At 38.0% G+C, this 27,737-nt stretch overlaps 1 protein-coding gene across 1 annotated transcript; it reads right to left on the bottom strand.

Annotated features, from left to right (window-relative positions):
- Window positions 1-379: 379 nt before the first annotated feature.
- Window positions 380-27,703, bottom strand: LOC307125413 (uncharacterized protein). The gene is given in 81 exon segments (XM_079815265.1): window positions 380-470; window positions 562-693; window positions 771-866; window positions 945-1,049; window positions 1,197-1,367; window positions 1,451-1,576; window positions 1,927-2,130; window positions 2,247-2,555; window positions 2,649-2,773; window positions 2,896-3,061; window positions 3,173-3,356; window positions 3,440-3,636; window positions 3,718-3,836; window positions 4,037-4,163; window positions 4,250-4,639; window positions 4,732-4,822; window positions 4,906-5,051; window positions 5,171-5,347; window positions 5,493-5,735; window positions 5,826-6,081; window positions 6,330-6,466; window positions 6,565-6,688; window positions 6,772-6,889; window positions 7,005-7,092; window positions 7,220-7,290; window positions 7,410-7,710; window positions 7,806-7,976; window positions 8,067-8,216; window positions 8,303-8,421; window positions 8,564-8,702; window positions 8,785-8,888; window positions 8,966-9,064; window positions 9,158-9,221; window positions 9,345-9,437; window positions 9,592-9,706; window positions 9,814-9,841; window positions 9,943-10,099; window positions 10,184-10,327; window positions 10,415-10,629; window positions 11,037-11,064; window positions 13,864-13,995; window positions 15,788-15,883; window positions 15,962-16,066; window positions 16,782-16,952; window positions 17,040-17,165; window positions 17,234-17,437; window positions 17,609-17,917; window positions 18,023-18,147; window positions 18,270-18,435; window positions 18,545-18,728; window positions 18,812-19,008; window positions 19,092-19,210; window positions 19,550-19,676; window positions 19,777-20,166; window positions 20,267-20,357; window positions 20,445-20,590; window positions 21,087-21,263; window positions 21,375-21,617; window positions 21,718-21,973; window positions 22,220-22,356; window positions 22,455-22,578; window positions 22,670-22,787; window positions 22,903-22,990; window positions 23,145-23,280; window positions 23,282-23,304; window positions 23,306-23,623; window positions 23,719-23,889; window positions 23,982-24,131; window positions 24,218-24,336; window positions 24,469-24,607; window positions 24,690-24,793; window positions 24,871-24,969; window positions 25,063-25,126; window positions 25,250-25,342; window positions 25,818-25,932; window positions 26,040-26,067; window positions 26,147-26,303; window positions 26,388-26,531; window positions 26,629-26,847; window positions 27,098-27,140; window positions 27,670-27,703. Coding segments are annotated over 79 exon segments (11,748 nt in total). The 5' UTR covers window positions 26,836-26,847; window positions 27,098-27,140; window positions 27,670-27,703; the 3' UTR covers window positions 380-449.
- Between the last annotated feature and the right edge of the window lie 34 nt (window positions 27,704-27,737).

Here is a 27,737-nt window from a genome sequence, read left to right as displayed (position 1 = left end):
TATATATATAGGTTTTAATATATAGTTTTTAAGTTAGCTCGGTAATCTCTAGTTAACATATCCCAGTGCCTCTGGAAACTGTATATCAGACTGATATGGTGAAATTCACAATAATAAGGTCAGGGGAATTCTGTTCAAAATAGATACCAAATTTGAGCTACAAGTTGAAATTTTGTTTATGACTTAAATTGTTCGACAAGTTTCAATGCTAATGTAGCTAAAGAAAAATATGAAGCACAAATCAAGTTCATTAAGTTCATAAACTATTCGTATCTATCAAGTGTTATAAATGATCATGAAGCATACTTTGGTAACAGCACAAAATACAAAATAGTGAGTGAGTGAATTAATAAATAAATCAAGAAAAAGGACCACAAAAGAAAGCTGATGATTTTCAAGGTTTATTTTTTTTACAGCCTCGGAGATATGTACATGGTATGTTAGGTTTTTCACTCAGCTGCCTCTTTGCCCTTGAAAAAAAGAGAGTAAGAAAATACATGATTAGAATAACAGAGAATACATGTTAAGTTTGAAAATACATGTATCAGAAAAATAATTTACCTTTCCAGTATCACGGCTCTTGGCTCTGAGCTTGTTGACCTGAGACTCAGCAATGTCAGCACGCTCCTCAGCCTCTTCAAACTCATGCTGCACCTTCCTCAACTTGGACAGGTGAGTGTTTGCTTGTTCCTCCTGCAAAGTCACATATGATTATATCAGGAACTTGATATGTTCACAAAGTGTTTATAGTTCTCAAATGAGGTACTCACAGATTCTTCAGCCTGTCTCTTGTAAGCCTTGACCTTCAGCTGAAGCTTGTCAACCAGATCCTGCAGTCTGTTGAGGTTCTTCTTATCCTCCTCAGTCTGCAGATAATAAACATGGATCAGACTAGAACATAATCAAATTAATGTGACCTGAATTTTACTACACATTTTTTGTACCTGGTAGGTGAGCTCCTTGACTCTCCTTTCATATTTGCGGACACCTTTAACAGCATCAGCTCCACGTCTCTGCTCTGCCTCAACTTCAGCCTCAAGCTCACGGACCTATAGTTAGTGAGAGATATTATTAAAATTATATCAATCAATGGAAATATATATTAGGCCATACAAAACATACCAGAGTATTAAAGCATTACACAATTTTAACCTTTTAGATCATAACTATTAACATCAGAATGAAGGCAATCTTACTCTGGACTCCAGTTTCTGGAGTTGTTTCTTTCCTCCCTTCATGGCCAGATTCTCAGCCTCATCCAGACGGTGCTGCAGGTCCTTCACTGTGACCTCCAGATTCTTCTTCATCCTCTCAAGGTGAGAACTTGTGTCCTGCTCCTTCTTCAGCTCTTCTGCCATCATTGCAGCCTTTTGCATTAATAAGAAAGTCATTAGACATTTTTTAAGTACGTAAGCATCTTTTGTAACATTTGGCAGCTACTGTTGCTCACATCAGTGATGGCCTTCTTTGCCTTCTCCTCTGCATTTCTGGCTTCCTGTACAGTGTCATCAACTTCACTCTGGATCTGAACAAGGTCAGCCTCAAGCTTCTTCTTGGTGTTCAGGAGACTTGTGTTCTACAAAATGGAAAGCAACAGTTTGGACATTTTAAATGATGCTCTCAATTTCCTTGATTTCATTGTAAAAAAACGCTAATATTTACTACTTTAATAATATTTAGTTAAACTAGTAAACTAGTAAAACTAGTTTGATAAGTTACAAATCAGAACGTGACACAAACGCCTCATCTGTATAATGTTTACATGCGCATCTGCAGCTACTTTTATGGTATTATGTCAATAAATTGCGATCGGTTAGTGAAATGGGCCAAATTTAGTGACTACCGATTGAGTCATAGAATGTGATTATCAGACGATTATTATGGCCGATGGCGCATCTCTAATTATAAGAAACAAAAAGCCCTTACCTGAGAGTGCAGCAGCCCAACACGCTCACTGGCGTCCACCAACTCTTGTTCAGCCACTTTGCGGCCTCTCTCTGTCTGCTCCAGAGCAACTCTCAGCTCCTCAATCTCAGACTGCATCAGAGTGTTTCTGCGCTCCACCATGGCCACTTGCTCCTTCATGTCTTCCTGTCCTCTCTGGGCATCATCAAGGTGCAGTTGGGCATCCTGAACAAAACAATAGATTTACAATAAGCTTTCAATCTGCTTTCTGGTGACCTTAACCTAACAGAAGTTAGATTATACAAACATATTAATACATTCCAAAGTCAGAAGTCACATACCTTGAGTTGTCCCTGAACGTTCCTGAGTTGTTTCTGGGCCTCAGCAGCCTGGCGATTGGCGTGGCTCAGCTGAATCTCCATCTCATTAAGGTCTCCCTCCATCTTCTTCTTGATTCTCAGGGCATCATTCCTGCTCCTGACTTCAGAGTCCAGAGTGCCCTGCATGGATTCAATGACCCTTTGGCTGTTCCTCTTGATCTGCTCCATCTCCTCATCCTTCTCTGCAATCTTCCTGTCGACCTCACCCTTGATCTGGTTTAGCTCAAGCTGGACACGAAGAATCTTGGACTCTTCATGCTCCAGGGTGCCCTATGAACATTTAAATATCAGAATGAAAGTATGCATTAACAACACAATATGATGGTTCTAGTAAGAATTCCATATTGATCTTCAGATACTCACTTCAGCCTCCTCCAGGGCGGTCTGAATCTCTGACTTCTCAGTCTCCACTGCCTTCTTGGCCTTTTCCAGCTCATGGATGCTCTTACCAGTCTCACCTAACTGCTCTGTCAGATCTGAAATCTCCTCTATAGAAAGATCAATACATTTAAAAAATATGATCTGTAATCATAATCACGTGTTTACACTTAAATGCTCATTTTGAATTAAAACATTGAAGTATTTTCTAATTTAACAGTTTCTTTCTTACGCTGCAGATTCTTGTTCTCTCTCTTGAGGGTCTCCAGCTGATCCAGACTCTCCTCATAGGAGTTCTTCATCTTGAACAGTTCAGTGCTGAGTGAACGAGCCTCTTTCTGGGCACCTTCCAGCTCTGCCTGACCTTCCTCATATTTCTGCTTCCATTCTGCCAGGACCTATGGTAGAGATATTTTAGTATCAATTAAATAATAATATGTTTAACAAAGCCCATTCCAGCAATATTTTAAAAAGAGAATATCATATATATAATGACTCAAATTGTTTACCTTGTCAAAGTTCCTCTGTTTCTTGTCAAGGTTAGCAGCCAAACCATTGGCTCTCTCCACATCAATCATGAGGTCCTCCACCTCACCCTGGAGTCTTTGTTTGGTCTTCTCCAGAGATGCACATTTGGAGTTCACTGCCTCAATTTGTTCCTCTGCCTCTTGCAGACGCTGAGCCAGCTTCTTCCTGTTATGTGATACACATTGTTTTGAAAACCAACCTATACAATAGCTGTGAGAATTGGGACTATTATACAATAATATACATACTTGGACTCTTCAAGCTCCTCAGTGCGCTGGATGGCATCAGTTTCATATTTGGTTCTCCACTGAGCAACCTCACTGTTGGCCTTTGACATTCCCCGCTGCAACTCAGCCTTTGCCTCCTGCTCTTCCTCAAACTGCTCACGGAGCAGGTCACAGTCATGACGGGCTGATTGCACAGCATGGGCCAGTGCGTTCTTAGCCTAGGAGACAAAGTCACATAATATTAGCTTGTCTCAACAGTAAAGTAATTAAGTGTGTATGTATTGTTTATGCTGTATTACCTTAACCTCCTCTTCAATCTGCCTCTTAATCTCCTCAATTTGCTGAGTGAAAGCTTGTTTGCCTCTGGTGAGCTGAGAAACCAGAGCCTCCTTCTCCTCCAGCTGACGGCCAAACTCACCTTTTGAGATTTAAATTTAAATTACATGATGAGGAAAATGGTTTATATTGATATTAATGGAGGGAAGAAGGTCATTAATGTGTGCTACTGCCAGTGTGTAAACAATTTTGCCTCTACAGGTTTGTGTTCATGTAAGTAATTTGTTAGTGGAGGAAATTAAATATATATTTATATTTTTTAGATATTGTGCAACTTGTTACCATTTTCAGTTTGAAGTCTTGCTCTTTGAGCACTGAGGTCATTCATCTGGCGAAGGTTCTCGTCATTCTTGGACTTAATTTCACTAAGTTGGTCCTCAAGTGTACGGCACATCTTCTCAAGATTAGCCTGTAAAAACATTTGATTCGATTTTTAAGAATCTTAACCACATTTGATATATTTCCTTAAAAATATTTTAGAATCAGTTCTCAAACCTTTGCTTTGGCAACAGCCTCCATGTTGCTGGAAAGATCATCAATCTCCATTTTGAATTCGCTCTTCTCTTTCTCAAGCTTCTGCTTGACGCGCTGCAGGTTGTCGATTTGCTCTCCCAGCTCGGCCACACTGTCTGCCTGCTTCTTGCGGAGGGCAGCAGCAGTAGCTTCATGCTGGAGAGTGGACTCTTCAAGATCACGACGTAGCTTCTGGAATTCAGCTTCTCTCTTCTTATTCATCTCGATCTGAGCAGCAGTGGCTCCTCCAGCTTCCTCAAGCCTCTCACTGATCTCCTCAAGTTCCCTAGAGAGATCAGCTCTCTGCTTCTCAACCTTGGCACGAGCAGCGCGCTCAGCCTCAATCTCTTCCTCCAGTTCCTCAATGCGAGCCTATGGTGGAAAGAAGTTAATTAGATTTGTAGTAATCTGTATTTGATCATAGTGAAGTTTGAAAAAATCTTAAAATGAAATCTGAAAAATACCTGAAGCTCCTTGATCTTCTTCTGGAGTTGAGCACCCAGAGATTGTTCATCTTCTATCTTGCTGAGCAGCTGGCTCGTTTCAAAGTCTTTTCTGTATTTAAAAGGGGAAAACAATGAATGATATGAAATAAATTAAAAAGATTATTTTTATAAGAATTTGCAAAGAATTCTTACTTCTTCAGCTTCTCATCAGATTGCTGCTTGTCATTCTCCAGGTCCATGATGGACTCTTGGGCTAATTTCAGATCTCCTTCAAGCTTTCTCTTGGCTCTCTCAAGATCCATGCGAAGCTTCTTCTCTTGTTCAAGGGAACCCTCGAGCTACAGGACAAGGATATATAAAATATGTTCATTGATATATAAATATAAATGTTATGTTCACAGTGATATATAACATATAAACACAGTCAATTAATAACATGTTTACGTAATCAACTCACATCATCAACTTGCTGCTCAAGTTTTGTCTTGGATTTGGTCAAGGTGTTGACTTTGTCCTCCTCGGCCTGAAGATCATCCAGTGTCTGCTGATGTGCCTCTTGGAGGGCTTTCTTCTCCTTCGTAAGCTTGGCAATGCTCTCATCCTGAGCTGCCATTTCCTCAGTCAAGTTCTTGACCTGTGTAATTTTTTATTTTATTTTTTGCTTCAAATGAGCTAATATTTTACATATTTTTTTACATTTATGATATAATACATTTATATTCTATATCAACATATAAAACAGAGATTAAGTCAATTCTTATACCAGCTCAATGTCCAACCTTATTCTCAGTGGCATGTTTCTCCTTCTCCACTTTAGCCAAGGTGAGCTCCAGGTCATCAATGTCTTTCTTTAGCTCAGAGCACTCATCCTCCAGTTTCCTCTTCTTGGCTGTCAGTTCAGCATTGATTTCTTCCTCATCCTCCAGTCTCTCAGTTGTCTCTTTGAGTTTAGCTTCAAGCTGGATTTTGCTTTTGATAAGACCCTCACACCTCTCCTCAGCATCAGAGAGATTCTCAGATTCCTGTTAAAAATAGGTTGCTATATCATTGGAAACAGCATTGAACAGGCTAATGGAGGCCAAATTTAATTAATTAAATTCAAGAATACTCACAGATGCTACTTGCAGCTGCAGATCATTTTTCTCTTGCAGCAGTGATACCATCTTCTCTTCAAGCTCCTTCTTTTTGGCTTCAGCCTTGGCAAGATCTTCTTTGCATTTTGTAAAGTCCTCTTTCATGGTTGCCAGCTCCTTCTCAGTCTCGGCACTCTTCAGCAGAGGCTTAATCTTGTAATAAACCTTCATCCATGGCCAGTGTTTGACATTCATGAATGAGCGGATGTTGTATTGGAGGGTGTAAATTGCATCCCTGATGAAACAATTGGGATGATCAAATACAGAATTATTGGTAAATGCATTTATTTTTAAACTAGTCAACAAAATATTTCCTTCACTTTATGGGTCAAACATATTTGTATAGAGTATTTTTAAATACCTTTAAAAATATTTGCATTGATAACCCATAAACATGGCAAATTAATGTGGGTTATGAATCACTGTTGTTAAATTTCCCACTGAAAAAGCTTTAAACTTTTTTCATTTCATGACATTCCTTACCTTCTCGCCGTCATCTTCACAAACTCCCTCCTCATCAGGTAACCACGGCACAGAGCCTGAGTCATTGTGACCAGAGTTGCCAGTTTCTCATCACGCATCTCCTCAAGAGTACCCAGAAGACCAGCTTTGAAGAACACCTGAATTTATGTAAAACAGTAAATACAAAATATATTGTTTTACCTGACAAAATGACCATGATCACTGAATCTTGAAAGTTGTAAAGCTAAATATTAACCTTTGTGTGTCCAAATCTGTACTCGTCATGATTAACATCGATGGATCCCAGGAGTTTCTCACTGGCCTTCTTGTTATCCATAAACTGTCCGTCTGGGATAACACCGGCATTCAGCACCTTGTATCTATGGAAGATTTATCAAAATGCTTCATGTCTTCAAATAAAGAGCCTACATAGGAAATGTTATTTTCATGTGGTCCCGTTTACCTCTGCTTGAAGTCAGCATAGAGGATTCTGCTGGGGAAGCCCTTTCTGCAGATTCTGATACCCTCCAGTACACCGTTACACCTCAGCTGGTGGATAACCAGGAAGTTCTCCATGAGACCTATAATTAACAGTTTACACCATGAGCTTGGTAAATTAACATTATCATTATTATATACATTAACTTTAAATATTGTATTAATATGAGAATATCTGTGAGCTCTTTATTACTTTACCTGGAGTCTTGGACTCATTAGGAATCAGACAACGCACAAAGTGAGGGTGAGTGCTCCTCAAGTTGGTCATGAGCTTGCCCAAGTTCTCCTGTTTAATAATGAAAAGATTCAGCATTCTTACTCAGATTCTATCAGTTGTTGATTTTTCTGATCTAGACTCAAGCAAGGTGATGTACAGTCAATGCTTTTTAAGTCGGTCTCTAACAAAGACATACTCTGAACTGAGAAGACACAGTCTGCATGGAGCCACCCTTCTTCTTGCCTCCCTTCTTGCCGCCACCAGTCTCTATTCAGATAAAGAGACAAAAGAAAACATATAAAGTAATAACAAGAAAAGAGTGCAAAACTGAATCAAAGTTTGGTTAAAATTATGTACATAATCATGTTAACATTTTAGTTTATTACCCTCAACAACAGGTGGGTAGAGAGTAGCCAGCAGTTTGACAGAAGACTTCTGGTACAGCTGCAAAACAGACTCATTTAGTGGATCCTTGTTCTTGTCCAACCAGCCAGTGATGTTGTAGTCCACAGTTCCAGCGTAGTGAACCAGGGAGAAGTGGGCTTCAGCCTTGCCTTTGGCAGGCTTTGGTTTCTCAAAAGCTTTGTTCTTGCCAAGATGCTGATCATACAGCTTGTTCTTGAAGGATGTGTCTGTAGCCTTGGGGAACATGCACTCCTCTTCAAGGATGGAGAAGATACCCATGGGCTGTTTATAAAAGAATGTTGTTTAATTAGTACAAATTTAAGATTTTGAGAATGGACCATTAATGGAAATGAATACGTTCAAAAATCGGTAAAAACCTTCTCAATGAGCTCAATGCAAGCGGCCAAGTCCATGCCGAAGTCAATGAACTCCCAAATAATGCCCTCCTTCTTGTATTCCTCTTGTTCCAGCACAAACATGGTGTGGTTGAAAAACTGTTGCAGTTTCTCATTGGTGAAGTTGATGCACAGCTGCTCCATGCTGTTGTACTGATGGAAAAAAATAACAGAAACGTTTACTGACTGAATACTGAATATTATTCAATTTGACATAAAAAGAGATAAAACAATGATTCTTACATCAAAGATCTCAAAGCCAGCAATATCCAGCACACCAATGTAGTAATTTCTTTGTTGCTTTGTGTCCAACATCTGATTGATACGAATGACCATCCACAAGAACATCCTCTCATAGATAGATTTGGCCAAGGCGTTAACAGAGTTGTACACCTGTAAGAATAGAGTGGATATTTTATTAAAAACTTCTGCTTTTTTTCTTTTCCAATAATTAGTCAGATTGAACAAATGCTACATACCTGTGGCACGGTCTGGCCTTTGGTCACAAACTCATTTCCGACCTTGACTCTCGGGTAGCACAAAGCCTTCAGCATATCAGCAGAGTTCAAACCCAGAAGGTAGGCGATTTTGTCAGCCTCTGCAATTAAAAATGTTGCAAAAAAATCCATCCCTTTTCTTGCCTTGAAAACTAAAACCATCCTTTTCTTTGTGAAAATAGAAATACGGATCTCTCAATTCAAAGAACTGCATGCTGACACACATTAGTACTATTTACTCACCCTCTGTGCCATCAGGCTCAGCCTGCTCCTCACGCTGCTTCTGCTTGAACTTCATGTTGCCATGATGAAGCACAGCTCCAGTGAACTTGTAGATGCCCATTTTTTCCTCATTAGTAAAGCCCAGAATGTCAATAGCGTCCTGTAAATTACAGAGAAGAATGAGATCTATGATTTTCCATATTTATATAGAATATTTCAATATTCAAACAGCAATGACTCACATCAGTAGCATCCAGCTCCACTGTATCATCAATGCTGGCCACTGTGATCTGACCCTGACTGCACATGGGAAAGTCATAGGGGTTGGTGGTGATGAGCGTCATATCTGTAAAAATACACAGCATTTATGAAAGGGCATCTTACAATATTATCTAAAATATTGAATAAAAAACATGCACCTACCTATCAGCTCAGGCTTATGATTGGTCATCATCTGGTAGAAGATGTGGTAGCCTCTCTCATCTGGAAGCTGGAATGACACTCTAGACTTCTCCAGCAGATCTGTTGAGAGAATGTACTTGAGTCACAATCATCTGAAGAGTGATAGACAAAGATAAATGTGCAGGATGGATCAATGAAATTATGTCCACCTACATGTCTCAATGTCAGCACTAGCCAGTTTTCCAGATGTACCGAAGTGAATTCTGATGAATTTACCCTGTTTAAAACAAAATAGCATAATAAATAAATAATACTATTAAAAATTGCTTTATAGAAAACTATATAGAAAAATTAAACACAACTGACCAACTTTACGGTAAATAAAAAGTGGTGAACTTACAAAACGAGAGGAGTTGTCATTTCTCACAGTCTTGGCATTACCATAAGCCTCAAGCAGAGGGTTGGCAGCAATGATCTGGTCCTCAAGAGAGCCCTGTGTTGTTTGAATGGTTTTGATTTATTTTCTATTTCATGACTAAACACTGTTTATAGGCATTTCACAAATTCACATTTCATATAGTTTGTGGGATGAGTGTAAATCACCATCTTTCAAAATCATATGTATGACATAGCTTTATATCTCATACCTGCATTTTGCCGGAAGTCTGCTCTTTCTTCTTCTCACCACCTGCCACTGCAATTGTGGCAAAGTACTGGATGACACGTTTGGTGTTCACAGTCTTTCCAGCACCAGATTCTCCACTGGTTTATGAGAGATTAGGAAACAGAAGATGATAAGACATGGGGAAGTTCCACAAGAGAAAAATATAAATGATCTCAACATCTCTAATTGAAGGCTTGATACATACGTAATCAGAACAGACTGGTTCTCTCTGTCTGTTAATTCAAAGATAAATATGTTTAAGCAATTGTTTTATAAAACTATGAATGTGAATTTCAACCTATATTTAATTCAGATCTCATAAATCAGATCTTACCACACAGCATGAACTGATAGGCGTTGTCAGAGACAGAGAAGATGTGGGGTGGGGCCTCCATACGCTTTTTGCCTCTGTAGGCAGACACCACTTCTGCATCATACACTGGGAGCCACTTGTAGGGGTTCACAGTTGCACAGAAGAGTCCAGAGTAGGTCTGAAATGAGCAGAGACGTGGTCATATTGCAACAACACAAATCAAATGAATTTCAATGTTGCTTTACATTGTTTCAGAACTTACGTAGATCATCCATGCAGCATAACGCTCTTTGAGGTTATACAGCACAGAGGCTTCATTGAGATGGGTCATCATGGCCATGTCCTCAATCTTGTCAAACTTGGGAGGATTCATTGGGTGGACATCATCCTCCTTAGCAACTCTCTCCTATAAATATTATCCAAATATTTATCAAGAGCATGTAATGATTCATTTAGATTGAGCATCCAGTTTTAATGAAATGTAGAAAATTACCTCCTTAGTGTCAAGCAAAACAACTGTGACTTTGGCACCATCTTTGCTCTTGATTGTTCCCTTGAGATACAACTCTTTGACATCAGCCACATAGCAGGCAGTCTTGGCATCAAATGGTTTGCTCTGAGCCTCAATTCTCTCCTTCTCAGGCTTACGGAGGTAAATGGCAGCCTTGCCATAAATGGCCATCTCCGCGTCTGTACTCATGGTGGCGGCTTACTTCTGGAATTTAAAGATTGTCACAACCATAGGTAAAAAGTGTAAATTATCAGGCATTTGATCACTAATTATCTACAATATTGTAAAGCATGTCAAATCCAGCCCTGAATAGCCACTGGCCTGCAGAGTTTAGCTCCAGCCCTAATCAAAGACATTTGAGCAAGCTTATCAAGATCTTCAGAGTTAGGCTACTACAAAAGGTAGATTTGATCAGGGTTTGAACTAAACAGGGCAGTGCCCCTCCAGGGCCAGATTTGAGGAACCCAAAACATGGATATTGAATATATAAAATGTGTGTGTATTTCTATACAGAGCCAGAGCACTAATGCCTTTTTCAGTATGTTTATTTTTCCCATAAAATGTATTTAGTTTAATTTAGCATCTTAAATGTAACTTACCACACTGCCACAAGTTCTGATGAATTTCTGAAACTGTAATATACATAGAGATATTATAAGATATTATACATTAAAACCATGCTTTTTCATATATAAAAGCTACATTATAAAAAAAAATGTTTTGCAACTTTTGTCTTTAAAAGAAGAATACACAAACTGAATTACTGTACAAATAGTTGATACAGGTTATCAAAAAAGATGGCATAATTTTTTGGTAACACTTTAGAATAATGGTCATTAGTTAACATTAGTTAACTATATTAGTTAACATGAACTAATAATGAACTGCACTTACAAAGCATTTATTTATCTTTGTTAATGTTAATTTCTACATTTACTAATGCTTTATTAAAATCTTGTTAACATTAGTTAATGCAGTGTGAACAAACCATGAACAGCTGGATTTATATTAACTAACATTAACAAAGATGAACAAAAACAGTAACAAATGTATTGCTCATGGTTAGTTCATGTTAGTTAATACATTAACTAATGTTAACTAATGACCATTATTCTAAAGTGTTACCATTTTTTTAAAACTGTGTACATCTTGAAAAGGAAATTAAAGTGTTGTCTCACCACAAGCAAACTTGACTGGCCTTCCGAACGCAAAGGTCTCCGGTTCTACCCATGGTCTTTATACTGGACTTGCTTTGCAAGCAATGCAGAAGTTAAATGTGGCTAACACCAAATATGGCTAATATCTGAGTCAGGAAATTGATCAGATGGTGCTAACCATAGTTGGGAATAGAACAAAATAACTAGAAGTAAGTAACACTTTAAGATATTGTTGAAAAGATTTCAGTACTTTGCTTAAATATGCAATATACAAAATTAATTAAATTAATTAAAATTCATCAATTAAAGGGGTGAACAGATTTAAGATTACATTTTTAACGTGACTTGAAACAGAGGAAACACTTGGAATAATTTGTAATTCCTCTTTATCTTCATGGATGTTTAGTGTATTGTTTGGCAAGACTTGTCAACATAAGATAAGATTCCTTATAGTAAAAAAAATGCAAAATGCTAGTCATATAGACCATTACTGCTAACCAACCTCAATGATTTCAGCTTATGGGTTATAGCAGGTAAGTGAATAAATAGACTTTTGTAAACTACTAATATTGGTTAATTATATCCCTATAAATGTAACTATTAACAAATAAGTGTGTCTGGATTTATATATTTATCATATATTTTCTATTAACTTCTTATTCAGTGTCATGTTGTAATCTGAATAACTGAACATGTACCGTGTGTATACATGTTTTTGTTGTTGCTTTTTTTACATTTTACTGCTTTGCTTGATGACTTTGCATTCCATGAACAGGCTCTCTCAAGTATCAGATTTCTTGCTGTGCCTTAAATGTAAAAAGACCTGTACGTAGGACTGCAATGTTAGAACTATAGGACTGGCTCCAGTACAGTTGCATGACAGTCTTTTTGATGCTTTTGGTTTCAATTCAAAATAATTATATACATATAACCTTATAAGACTATCAGATAAGAAGGTCAAACAATTAAAAGGTTGATAAATTCTTACATGCACTTTTCCTGACAGTGACAGTGTTTAATGTTGGCAAATCCCTTCTGATTTGTTTGGTAGTGACATTACAGTGACAGCATTCTGTTCTCTTAGTCTTAACACTTTTTTGACCTTAGCTGTACTTGTGGCTGTACAGTGTGCTGCTAATTTTGGCCTGTTTGGCATTTGGATGCTGATTATTTGATCAACCAAAACATGATTGCATTTTTACATTAACCCAGTTTCATTAAACTCAGTCTTTGTGTCATATTCCAAATGCTTATGCTGCATCATCAAATAAGAGTTACCGGATACTGTTAGCTTATACGCCGATCAGGCATAACATTATGACAGGTGAAGTGAATAACACTGATTATCTCTTTATTACGGCACCTGTTAGTGGGTGGGATATATTAGGCAGCAAGTGAACATTTTGTCCTTAAAGTTGATGTGTAAGAAGCAGGAAAAATGGGCAAGCATAAGGATTTGAGTGAGTTTGAGAAGGGCCAAATGGTTAGACGACTGGGTCAAAGCATCTCCAAAACTGCAGCTCTTGTGTGGTGTTTTCCCGGTCTGCAGTGGTTATTATCTATCAAAAGTATTCCAAGTAAGGAACAGTGGTGAACCAGCGACAGGGTGATGGCCAGCCAAGGCATGTGGGGAGTGAAGGATGGCCCATGTGGTCCGATCAAACAGACGAGCTACTGTAGCTCAAATTGCTCAAGAAGTTAATGCTGGTTCTGATAGAAAGGTTTTTGTGTTAGCTCTGTAATCTCTAGTTAACATATCCCAGTGCCTCTGGAAACTGTATATCAGACTGATATGGTGAAATTCACAATAATAAGTTCAGGGGAATTCTGTTCAAAATAGATACCAAATTTTAGCTACAAGTTGAAGTTTTGTTTATGACTTAAATTGTTCAACAAGTTTTCAATGCTAATGTAGCTATAAAGAAAAATACGAAGCAAAAATCAAGTTCATTAAGTTCATAAACTATTTGTTAAGCCATATCTATCAAGTGTTAAAAAATTATCATGAAGCATACTTTGGTAACAGCACAAAATAAAAAATTGTGAGTGGGTGAGTGAATGAATAAATAAATCAAGAAAAAGGACCACAAAAGAAAGCTGCTGATTTTCAAGGTTTATTAATTTCACAGCTTTGGAGACATGTACATGGTATGTTAGGTTTTTCACTCAGCTGCCTCTTTGCCCTTGAAAAAAAGAGAGTAAGAAAATACATTATTAGAATAACAGAGAATACAAGTTAAGTTTGAAAATACATGTATCAGAAAAATAATTTACCTTTCCAGCATCACGGCTCTTGGCTCTGAGCTTGTTGACCTGAGACTCAGCAATGTCAGCACGCTCCTCAGCCTCTTCAAACTCATGCTGCACCTTCCTCAACTTGGACAGGTGAGTGTTTGCTTGTTCCTCCTGCAAAGTCACATATGATTGTAGGGCTGCTACTAACGACTATTTTTATAATGATTAATCTATCGACTAATTTATCGATTAATCTATCGACTAATTTATCACAATAATTTTCAACAATTTTACTTAAAACATTTAATCTAACTTGCAACTTTGGCATTCAGTAGTGTAGACCTAAAAGTATGGCCTAAAAATGTATAAAAAAGTATACATGTAAACAAGCCTTTGACAAAATGTAAAACGGAAAGAGTAAAAATGGAAAAAGGTACGAAGTTGTAAACCAACATAACAAAAAAAAGAGAATATCAGCAAATACTTTTTATATAGAATGTTGTCATGATACCAAAATTATGACTTCGATACGATACCAGATTAAAATACCTCGATACGGATACTGAAGCGATACCATGGCAAAAAACAGTAAAAGTAATAGAATAATATGATAGAACTTACTATTCAAGGTTAACCGGGGTTTTTTTTATTTTAACCCTAAAAACTCACTTGGCCATGCTGTTCCTGCCCTGCTTTTTGACCATTCCCCCCTCTTTATTTAAAAATAATAATATAATAATAATAATAATAATAACATGCCAGTGTGAACATCCTTACAGAGATGTTTGCTACAATAACATTATTATCAATCATGTTAACACTAACCACTATTCTGAACAGGTTGGGATGACCGAAATCTTATTTCATGATACGAGTAGTAAAAAAAATTTTAAATGTAATTTTATAATTACAATATAGATATTTGATTTTCTTTTATCCATTTTTTTTAAATAAGCCAAAATGTAAATTATAAACAATATGATAAAAACAGTGTTTTATTTTCAGCTACAGTAGCTCTAATTAACAGTAGCAATAAATAAATTAAATAATCCAATGTAAAAACAAAAATGCATAGTCTGCATAGTCACTCTGTAAATTAACTATACACTGATTCTTAATAAATATATTAAAGTTATTCAGTCAAGCATGGGGTGATTTTCTATTTTCTTTTGTTGTTTGATTAACATTAATCACACAGAATATTACGTCCGGCCCTTTAAGACCTGCACGGACCAAATTCATTGTAACATTTCTCATTCAACTCTGTATACATTCACTAAAGACATATCCGACTGTGTTTACCTTAATCCTCGCCAGGACGTGCTTTTTTACATATTTTTGACCATTCAAACCCAATAATCTGCGAAATTGACAACGCAATCTGTCTGAGTGAAAGGCGTGTGCACGCCACACTTTCTGTTGCGTTCTTTTCCCTGAGCTGCCTGCGCATATATATTTGACTGTTCTGCTTCCATTGTTTAGTGAACGGTGGAAGCAGAGCTCACACACACTCCTGCTGTCACACATCGACACAAATGAAGAAATACTGCTCTTATTAGAGTGCCGATTTTTTTAAGTACCGGTACTAATAAAATGTCATATTGTACCCAACTTAGCCAGTTGATTAAAAGTATAAATGTTGACTAATTATCAGCATTGACGCAGTCGATTGCATCGACCAATATATGACAGGCCTATATGATTGTATCAGGATTGTATATATGTTCACAAGGTGTACACTCTAAAAAAAAGTTGCTGGCTTAAATTTTTAACTACAATCAACTTGCATGTTTAAGACAATTCAACTTAAAATGCATTAAACTGACTTGAGTTGAATCTTGTATAACTTATAAAAAGTTTCAAGTTGAACATTGCTTAACTTATTTTGATGAGTTAAAGCAATGTAAAAATGTATGTTGATATAACTTATTGATCAAACCATTTTTTACAGTGAGGTACTCACAGATTCTTCAGCCTGTCTCTTGTAAGCCTTGACCTTCAGCTGAAGCTTGTCAACCAGATCCTGCAGTCTGTTAAGGTTCTTCTTATCCTCCTCAGTCTGCAGATAATGAACATGGATCAGACTAGAACATAATCAGATTAATGTTGCCTGAATTTAACTACACATTTTTTGTACCTGGTAGGTGAGCTCCTTGACTCTCCTCTCATATTTGCGGACACCTTTAACAGCATCAGCTCCACGTCTCTGCTCTGCTTCAACTTCAGCCTCAAGCTCACGGACCTATAGTTAGTGGGAGACATTATTAAAATGATTTCAGTCAATGACTTGAACATGTATCGGCCAGGGCTCGCAAAGCCTGACGTCCCGGGACTATGTGTTTTCCAGTCGGGATACCAAAATGTATCACTGGCCTGCCCGACGGGCTATCTTAAATAGTGAAATAACATTCCTTTCTTGATGTGCGTCATTCACTCTTGATATTTGAAGGAAAAATACAATCGTGGAAGTTTTGAACAGATTAATTTACCTGCTGTGAAGTTTTGCGGTTATATCCACCGATCGGGCGGGCCAAGTAATAAAGAATAACAATCCAAATAATTGCGGGAGAATAAGAGAAAAATCATTGTGTTTGTTTGATAAAGACATTTTGCGAGCCCTGTAGACGAATCATTCCGGTTGCCATTTTTTCCACACGTTTTCAAAACAATTCCCACATGTACTGACGGGGAAGCCAAAGCTTATTATTATGCACAACTGTTATCCAATCATAGCAGTTGGCGTTTACTTCCAAGTCTTCAATGTGGCACGCCTATAAAAACAGAGCGTTCCCAGAGATAAGCTTAAAACCAGGGAAATAGTCTATTACTTATTCATTATAATGTTTTTTAATGTAAAAACCACGCAAACATCATAAGTTGACCGCAGACAACAGTATCATTTTTTTTTAAAAAGCCAGTTCATGACTCCTTTAACATCAGAATGAAGGCAATCTTACTCTGGACTCCAGTTTCTGGAGTTGTTTCTTTCCTCCTTTCATGGCCAGGTTCTCAGCCTCATCCAGACGGTGCTGCAGGTCCTTCACTGTGACCTCCAGATTCTTCTTCATCCTCTCAAGGTGAGCACTGGTGTCCTGCTCTTTCTTCAGCTCTTCTGCCATCATTGCAGCCTTTTGCATTAATACAGAAAGTCATTAGACATTTTTATTCAAGCACATAAGCGTCTGTTGTAACATTTGGCAGCTACTGTTGCTCACATCAGTGATGGCCTTCTTTGCCTTCTCCTCTGCATTTCTGGCTTCCTGTACTGTGTCATCAACTTCACTCTGGATCTGAACAAGGTCAGCCTCAAGCTTCTTCTTGGTGTTCAGGAGACTTGTGTTCTACACAATGGAAAGCAACAGTTTGGACATTTTAAATTGTGCTCTCAATTTCCTAAAAAAGCCCTTACCTGAGAGTGCAGCAGCCCAACACGCTCACTGGCGTCCACCAGCTCTTGTTCAGCCACTTTGCGGCCTCTCTCTGTCTGCTCCAGAGCAGCTCTCAGCTCCTCAATCTCAGACTGCATCAGAGTGTTTCTGCGCTCCACCATGGCCACTTGCTCCTTCATGTCTTCCTGTCCTCTCAGGGCATCATCAAGGTGCAGTTGGGCATCCTGAACATAACAATAGCTTTAGAATGAGCTTTCAATCTGCTTTCTGGTGACCTTAACCTAACAAAAGTTTGATTATGCAAACATATTAGTACATTCCAAAGTCAAACGGCATTGTAAAAAGTGCTGTATACATAAAGGTGACTTGACTTGACTCAAAAGGAAGTCACTTACCTTGAGTTGACCCTGGACGTTCCTGAGTTGTTTCTGGGCCTCAGCAGCCTGGCGATTGGCGTGGCTCAGCTGAATCTCCATCTCATTAAGGTCTCCCTCCATCTTCTTCTTGATTCTCAGGGCATCATTCCTGCTCCTGACTTCAGAGTCCAGAGTGCCCTGCATGGATTCAATGACTCTTTGGCTGTTCCTCTTGATCTGCTCCATCTCCTCATCCTTCTCTGCAAGCTTCCTGTCAACCTCACCCTTGACCTGGTTTAGCTCAAGCTGGACACGAAGAATCTTGGACTCCTCATGCTCCAGGGTGCCCTTTGAAATATAAAAACTACATTTAAATATCAGAATGAGAGTATGAATTAACAACACATTATGATGGTTCTAGCATGAATTCCATATTAATGTCCAGATACTCACTTCAGCCTCCTCCAGGGCAGTCTGAATCTCTGACTTCTCAGTCTCCACTGCCTTCTTGGCCTTTTCCAGCTCATGGATGCTCTTACCAGTCTCACCTAACTGCTCTGTCAGATCTGAAATCTCCTCTATAGAAAGATCAATACATTTAAAAAATATTATCTGTAATCATAATCACGTGTTTACACTTAAATGCTCATTTTGAATTAAAACATTGAAGTATTTTCTAATTTAACAGTTTCATTCTTACGCTGCAGATTCTTGTTCTCTCTCTTGAGGGTCTCCAGCTGATCCAGACTCTCCTCATAGGAGTTCTTCATCTTGAACAGTTCAGTGCTGAGTGAACGAGCCTCTTTCTGGGCACCTTCCAGCTCTGCCTGACCTTCCTCATAGTTCTGCTTCCATTCTGCCAGGACCTTTGGTGGAGATATTTTAGTATCAATTAAATAATAATATGTTTAACAAAGCCCATTCCAGCAATATTTTAAAAAGAGAATATCATATATAATGACTCAAATTGTTTACCTTGTCAAAGTTCCTCTGTTTCTTGTCAAGGTTAGCAGCCAAACCATTGGCTCTCTCCACATCAATCATGAGATCCTCCACCTCACCCTGGAGTCTTTGTTTGGTCTTCTCCAGAGATGCACATTTGGAGTTCACTGCCTCAATTTGTTCCTCTGCCTCTTGCAGACGCTGAGCCAGCTTCTTCCTGTTATGTAATACACATTGTTTTGAAAACCAACCTATACAATAGCTGTGAGAATTGGGACTATTATACAATAATATACATACTTGGACTCTTCAAGTTCCTCAGTGCGCTGGATGGCATCAGTTTCATATTTGGTTCTCCACTGAGCAACCTCACTGTTGGCCTTTGACATTCCCCGCTGCAGCTCAGCCTTTGCCTCCTGCTCTTCCTCAAACTGCTCACGGAGCAGGTCACAGTCATGACGGGCTGATTGCACAGCATGGGCCAGTGCGTTCTTAGCCTAGGAGACAAAGTCACGTAATATTAGCTTGTCTCTACAGTAAAGTAATTGACAATATGCATGTATTGATTATTTTGTATTACCTTAACCTCCTCTTCAATCTGCCTCTTAAGCTCCTCAATTTGCTGAGTGAAAGCTTGTTTGCCTCTGGTGAGCTGAGAAACCAGAGCCTCCTTCTCCTCCAGCTGACGGCCAAACTCACCTTTTGAGATTTACATTTACAAAAATATTTGTAAAATGGTTTATATTGATAATAATGGAGGGAAGAAACACTGTTTTTATGACAGTAGTGCCAATACTTTATAGTTAATAAACAACTTGGAGAGGGTTTTAGTGCACTGCTATCAGTCTAGTTTCTGTTTGACAGTTTCACAGTAAACCACAACATGCTTAAAATCCTCTAAGAAAAGTGGCTGGCATATCCAACATTATGTCATTAATGTGTGCTACTGCCAGTGTGTAAACAATTTTGCCACTATAGGTTTGAGTTCATGTAAGTCATTTGTCAGTGGAGGAAATAAAAAATATATTTATATTTTACCATTTTCAGTTTGAAGTCTTGCTCTTTGAGCACTGAGGTCATTCATCTGGCGAAGGTTCTCGTCATTCTTGGACTTAATTTCACTAAGTTGGTCCTCAAGAGTGCGGCACATCTTCTCAAGATTAGCCTGTAAAAACATTGGATTCGATTTTTAACCACATTTGATATATTTCCTTAAAAATATATTTTTTTTATCAGTTATTTTTTATCAGAATCAGTTCTCAAACCTTCGCTTTGGCAACAGCCTCCATGTTGCTGGAGAGATCATCAATCTCCATTTTGAATTCGCTCTTCTCTTTCTCAAGCTTCTGCTTGACGCGCTGCAGGTTGTCGATTTGCTCTCCCAGCTCGGCCACACTGTCTGCCTGCTTCTTGCGGAGGGCAGCAGCAGTAGCTTCATGCTGGAGAGTGGACTCTTCAAGATCACGACGCAGCTTCTGGAATTCAGCTTCTCTCTTCTTATTCATCTCGATCTGAGCAGCAGTGGCTCCTCCAGCCTCCTCAAGCCTCTCACTGATCTCCTCAAGTTCCCTAGAGAGATCAGCTCTCTGCTTCTCAACCTTGGCACGAGCAGCGCGCTCAGCCTCAATCTCTTCCTCCAGTTCCTCAATGCGAGCCTACATGGAAAGTAGGTAATTAGATGATTTGTATTTGATCTGTATTTGATCATAATGATCGTAATGTTTGAAAAAATCTGATGCTGAAATCTGAAAATACCTGAAGCTCCTTAATCTTCTTCTGGAGTTGAGCACCCAGAGATTGTTCATCTTCTATCTTGCTGAGCAGCTGGCTCGTTTCAAAGTCTTTTCTGTGTGTAAAAGGGGAAAACAATGAATGATCTGAAATAAATGAAAACCATTTTTTTTTTTTATAAGAATTTGCAAAGAATTCTTACTTCTTCAGCTTCTCATCAGATTGCTGCTTGTCATTCTCCAGGTCCATGATGGACTCTTGGGCTAATTTCAGGTCTCCTTCAAGCTTTCTCTTGGCTCTCTCAAGATCCATGCGAAGCTTCTTCTCTTGTTCAAGGGAACCCTCGAGCTACAGGACAATGATTTGTAAAATATGTTCATTGTTATATAAATATAAATGTTAGGACCCACTTTATATTAGGTGGCCTTAACTGCTATGTACTAACATTTTAATTAATTATTTGATACAATGCACAATTGTGTACATACATGTTTTTACATTGTACTTACATTTTTAAAAATACCTGCATGTAATTACATCTGTAATTAATTTCTGTAGTTACATTTGTAATTACACTGTTGACACTTCCCTTACACCTAACCCTACCCTTAAACTTACCCATACCGCCACACCTGTCCCTAACTTTACCCGTATCCCACCTCAATATCAGCAAAAGTGTTTTGCAATACAATATGAACACAATAAGTACATTGTACTTATTTTTTGATGTAAGTACATAGTAGTTAAGGCCACCTAAAATAAAGTGGGGCCAACTGTTATGTTCACAGTGATATATAACATTTAAACACAGTTAATTAATAACATGTTTACATAATCAACTCACATCATCAACTTGCTGCTCAAGTTTTGTCTTGGATTTGGTCAAGGTGTTGACTTTGTCCTCCTCGGCCTGAAGATCATCCAGTGTCTGCTGATGTGCCTCTTGGAGGGCTTTCTTCTCCTTCGTAAGCTTGGCAATGCTCTCATCCTGAGCTGCCATTTCCTCAGTCAGGTTCTTGACCTGTGTGATTTTTGGTTTTGTTTCAAATAAGCTTATATTTTACCATTTATATTCTATATCAACATATAAGACAGATATTAAGTCCAATCTTAAACCAACTCAATCTCCAACCTTATTCTCAGTGGCATGTTTCTCCTTCTCCACTTTAGCCAAGGTGAGCTCCAGGTCATCAATGTCTTTCTTCAGCTCAGAGCACTCATCCTCCAGTTTCCTCTTCTTGGCTGTCAGTTCAGCATTGATTTCTTCCTCATCCTCCAGTCTCTCAGTTGTCTCTTTGAGTTTCGCTTCAAGTTGGATTTTGCTTTTGATCAGACCCTCACACCTCTCCTCAGCATCTGAAAGATTCTCAGATTCCTGTAAAAAAAAAAAAAATGTTGTTGCTATAGCCTTTGGAAACAGCATTGCACATTTTAATGGAGCTTAAATTCAATTTATTCAATTCAAGAATACTCACAGATGCTACTTGCAGCTGCAGATCATTTTTCTCTTGCAGCAGTGATACCATCTTCTCTTCAAGCTCCTTCTTTTTGGCTTCAGCCTTGGCAAGATCTTCTTTGCATTTTGTAAAGTCCTCTTTCATGGTTGCCAGCTCCTTCTCAGTCTCGGCACTCTTCAGCAGAGGCTTAATCTTGTAATAAACCTTCATCCATGGCCAGTGTTTGACATTCATGAATGAGCGGATGTTGTATTGGAGGGTGTAAATTGCATCCCTGATGAAACAATTGGGATGATCAAATACAGAATTATTGGTAAATGCATTTTTTTTTAAACTAGTCAACAAAATATTTCCTTCACTTTATGGGTCAAACATATTTGTAAAGAGTATTTTTAAATACCTTTAAAAAATATTTGCATTGATAACCCATAAACACTGCAAATTAATGTGGGTTATGAATCATTGTAAAATTTCCCACTGAGAAAGCTTTATACTTTTTTCATTTCATGACATTCCTTACCTTCTCGCCGTCATCTTCACAAACTCCCTCCTCATCAGGTAACCACGGCACAGAGCCTGAGTCATTGTGACCAGAGTTGCCAGTTTCTCATCACGCATCTCCTCAAGAGTACCCAGAAGACCAGCTTTGAAGAACACCTGAATTTATGTAAAACAGTAAATACAACATATGTTGTTTTACCTGGCAAAATGACCATGATCACTGAATCTTGAAAGTTATAAAGCTGAATATTAACCTTTGTGTGTCCAAATCTGTACTCGTCATGATTAACATCGATGGATCCCAGGAGTTTCTCACTGGCCTTCTTGTTATCCATAAACTGTCCGTCTGGGATAATACCGGCATTCAGCACCTTGTATCTATGGAAGATTGGAAGATTTATTAAAATGCTTCATATCTTCTAATAAAGAGCCTACACAGGACATTTTATTTTCATGTGGTCACATTTACCTCTGCTTGAAGTCACCATATTGGATTCTGCTGGGGAAGCCCTTTCTGCAGATTCTGATACCCTCCAGTACACCGTTACACCTCAGCTGGTGGATAACCAGGAAGTTCTCCATGAGACCTATAATTAACAGTTTACATCATGAGCTTGGTAAATTAACATTATCATTATTATATACATTAACTTTAAATATTGTATTAATATGAGAATATCTGTGAGCTCTTTATTACTTTACCTGGAGTCTTGGACTCATTTGGAATCAGACAACGCACAAAGTGAGGGTGAGTGCTCCTCAAGTTGGTCATGAGCTTGCCCAAGTTCTCCTGTTTAATAATGAAAAGATTCAGCATTCTTACTCAGATTCTATCAGTAGTTGATTTTTCTGATCTAGACTCAAGCAAGGTGATGTACAGTCAATGCTTATTAAGTCCTTTTAATTGCATCATTATTCACATTTGGTCTCTAACAAAGACATACTCTGAACTGAGAAGACACAGTCTGCATGGAGCCACCCTTCTTCTTGCCTCCCTTCTTGCCGCCACCAGTCTCTAGACAAAAGAAAACATATAAAGTAATAACAAGAAAAGAGTGCAAAACTGGATCAAAGTTTGGTTAAAATTATGTACATAATCATGTTAACATTTCAGTTTATTACCCTCAACAACAGGTGGGTAGAGAGTAGCCAGCAGTTTGACAGAAGACTTCTGGTACAGCTGCAAAACAGACTCATTCAGTGGATCCTTGTTCTTGTCCAACCAGCCAGTGATGTTGTAGTCCACAGTTCCAGCGTAGTGAACCAGGGAGAAGTGGGCTTCAGCCTTGCCTTTGGCAGGCTTTGGTTTCTCGAAAGCTTTGTTCTTGCCAAGATGCTGATCATACAGCTTGTTCTTGAAGGATGTGTCTGTAGCCTTGGGGAACATGCACTCCTCTTCAAGGATGGAGAAGATACCCATGGGCTGTTTATTAAAGAATGTTGTTTAATTAGTAAAAATGTAAGATTTTGAGAATGGACCATTAATGGAAATTAATAAGTAAAAAAATCGGTAAAGACCTTCTCAATGAGCTCAATGCAAGCGGCCAAGTCCATGCCGAAGTCAATGAACTCCCAAATAATGCCCTCCTTCTTGTATTCCTCTTGTTCCAGCACAAACATGGTGTGGTTGAAAAACTGTTGCAGTTTCTCATTGGTGAAGTTGATGCACAGCTGCTCCATGCTGTTGTACTGATGGAAAAAAAAATAACAGAAACATTTACTGACTGAATACTGAATATTATTCAATTTGACATAAAAAGAGATAAAATAATGATTCTTACATCAAAGATCTCAAAGCCAGCAATATCCAGCACACCAATGTAGTAATTTCTTTGTTGCTTTGTGTCCAACATCTGATTGATACGAATGACCATCCACAAGAACATCCTCTCATAGATAGATTTGGCCAAGGCATTAACAGAGTTGTACACCTGTAAGAATAGAGTGGATATTTTATTTAAAACTTCTGCTTTTTTATCTTTGCAATAATTAGTCAGATTGAACAAATGCTACATACCTGTGGCACGGTCTGGCCTTTGGTCACAAACTCATTTCCGACCTTGACTCTGGGGTAGCACAAAGCCTTCAGCATATCAGCAGAGTTCAAACCCAGAAGGTAGCTGATTTTGTCAGCCTCTGCAATTAAAAACGTTGCAAAAAAATCCATCCCTTTTCTTGCCTTGAAAACTAAAACCATCCTTTTCTTTGTGTCAAAGAACTGCATGTTGACACACATTAGTACTATTTTACTATTTACTATTTACTCACCCTCTGTGCCATCAGGCTCAGCCTGCTCCTCACGCTGCTTCTGCTTGAACTTCATGTTGCCATGATGAAGCACAGCTCCAGTGAACTTGTAGATGCTCATTTTCTCCTCATTACTAAAGCCCAGAATGTCAATAGCGTCCTGTAAATTACAGAGAAGAATGAACTCTAGGATCTGCCAAATTTAAATAGAATATGCCACAATTTAAACAGCAATGACTCACATCAGTAGCATCCAGCTCCACTGTATCATCAATGCTGGCCACTGTGATCTGACCCTGACTGCACATGGGAAAGTCATAGGGGTTGGTGGTGATGAGCGTCATATCTGTAAAAATACACAGCATTTATGAAAGAGCATCTTACAATATTATCTAAAATATTGAATGAAATATGTGCACCTACCAATCAACTCAGGCTTATGATTGGTCATCATCTGGTAGAAGATGTGGTAGCCTCTCTCATCTGGAAGCTGGAATGACACTCTAGACTTCTCCAGCAGATCTGTTGAGAGAATGTACTTGAGTCACAATCATCTGAAGAGTGACAGACAAAGATAAATGTGCAGGATGGATCAATGAAATTATGTCCACCTACATGTCTCAATGTCAGCACTAGCCAGTTTTCCAGATGTACCGAAGTGAATTCTGATGAATTTACCCTGTTTAAAACAAAATAGCATAATAAATAAATAATAATATTAAAAATTGCTTTATAGAAAACTGTATAGAGAAATTAAACACAACTGACCAACTTTACGGTAAATAAAAAGTGGTGAACTTACAAAACGAGAGGAGTTGTCATTTCTCACAGTCTTGGCATTACCATAAGCCTCAAGCAGAGGGTTGGCAGCAATGATCTGGTCCTCAAGAGAGCCCTGTGTTGTTTGAATGGTTTTCATTTATTTTCTATTTCATGACTAAACACTGTTTATAGGCATTTCACAAATTCACACATCATATAGTTTGTTGGGAACACTTTACAATAAGGTTCATTAGTTAACATTAGTTAACTAAATTAGTTAATATTAACTAATAATGAACTGCACTTATAAAGCATTTATTCATCTTTGTTAATGTTAATTTAGCCATTTACTAATGCATTATTAAAATGTTGTTAACATTAGTTACTGCACTGTGAACTAACATGAACAGCTGTATTTTTATTAACTAACGTTAACAAAGATTAACTAATGCTGAACAGAGGTGTTGTTCATGGTTAGTTCATGTTAACTAATGCATTAACTAATGTTAACTAATACAATCTTATTGTAAAGTGTTACCAGTTTGATAGATGAGTGTAAATCAACATCTTTCAAAATAATATGTATGACATTGTTTTATATCTCATACCTGCATTTTGCCGGAAGTCTGCTCTTTCTTCTTCTCACCACCTGCCACTGCAATTGTGGCAAAGTACTGGATGACACGTTTGGTGTTCACAGTCTTTCCAGCACCAGATTCTCCACTGGTTTATGAGAGATTAGAAGACAGAAGATGATAAGACATGGGGAAGTTCCACAAGAGAAAAATATAACTGTTCTCAACATCTCTAATTGAAGGCTTGATACATACGTAATCAGGACAGACTGGTTCTCTCTGTCTGTAAATTCAAAGGTAATAATGTTTAAGCAATTGTTTTCAACCTATATTTAATTCAGATCTCATAAATCAGATCTTACCACACAGCATGAACTGATAGGCGTTGTCAGAGACAGAGAAGATGTGGGGTGGGGCCTCCATACGCTTTTTGCCTCTGTAGGCAGACACCACTTCTGCATCATACACTGGGAGCCACTTGTAGGGGTTCACAGTTGCACAGAAGAGTCCAGAGTAGGTCTGAAATGAGCAGAGACGTGGTCAGATTGCAACAACACAGATCAAATTAATGTCAGTGCTGATTTACATTGTTTCAGAACTTACGTAGATCATCCATGCAGCATAACGCTCTTTGAGGTTATACAGCACAGAGGCTTCATTGAGATGGGTCATCATGGCCATGTCCTCAATCTTGTCAAACTTGGGAGGATTCATTGGGTGGACGTCATCCTCCTTAGCAACTCTCTCCTATAAATATTATCCAGTCGATATTAGATTTATCAAGACCATGTAATGATTAATTTAGATTGAGCATCCAGTTTCTTAATGAAATGTATACATTTACCTCCTTAGTGTCAAGCAAAACAACTGTGACTTTGCCACCATCTTTGCTCTTGATTGTTCCCTTGAGATACAACTCTTTTTCATCAGCCACATAGCAGGCAGTCTTGGCATCAAATGGTTTGCTCTGAGCTTCGAGTCTCTCCTTCTCAGGCTTACGGAGGTAAATGGCAGCCTTGCCATAAATGGCCATCTCCGCGTCCGTACTCATGGTGGCGGCTTACTGCAGTGAACAGAAGGTAACTTTATATTATTTATAAGAAAATCTCATCACTAAACACCATTAATTGTTTAAATGACACTTGTCATCATCGATACACTAAGTGTCATGGTTATATTAAAAAGATGTTCATGACATTTCAATTGTACTACTACATGACAAAAATAAATAAATAACTCAAATGAACTGTCCATGAATTAAGAATGAGAATGGCTGTTTAATTATTAACAAACTAAATAAGGATGAACTTTACCTTTTTTTTTCTTCTTCCCACTAGTGATGTTTTTCCAGAAGCTCTGTAATAGATTTAAAATTCACGTGACCTTCCTGTTCTACGTTTTCCTCTAATTGAATTATCAAAATATTACGTGAATGTACCATGAACAATATATTTGTTACTGTATTTGTTAATCTTTGTTGTTAGTTAATAAAAATCCAGCTGTTCATTGTTTGTTCATGTTAGTTCACAGTGCATTAACTAATGTTATCATATACAACTTTTGATTTTAATAATGAATTAGTAAATTTTGAAATTAACATTTAACAAAGATTAATTCATGCTGTAGAAGTGCCGTTCATTATTAGTTAATGTTAACTAATGTAGTTAATAAATGTTAACTAATAAAACCTTATTGTAAAGTGTTACCATTTTATTTTATCAAAGTACCATGCATTTATGTGATATTTCTTTTCACATCTCACATTAAGTAATACTGAAAAAACTTGAACGCAAACATCCAGAATATTCAATAGTCATAGCCCTTTTCTCCATTTTGTTTAATCATCATCTATTGTAAGTATGCTTAAAGAAATTAGAGTTCTCACCACAACCACAAACTCTTCTGTCTCCTCGACAGTCTTCAGGGCTTATCCGTACTGCCTTATATTGGATT

Source organism: Gobio gobio (genome assembly GCF_949357685.1).
Source record: "Gobio gobio genome assembly, chromosome: 4".
Lineage (NCBI taxonomy): Eukaryota > Metazoa > Chordata > Actinopteri > Cypriniformes > Gobionidae > Gobio > Gobio gobio.
This window is presented reverse-complemented; position numbering and strand designations above follow the sequence as displayed.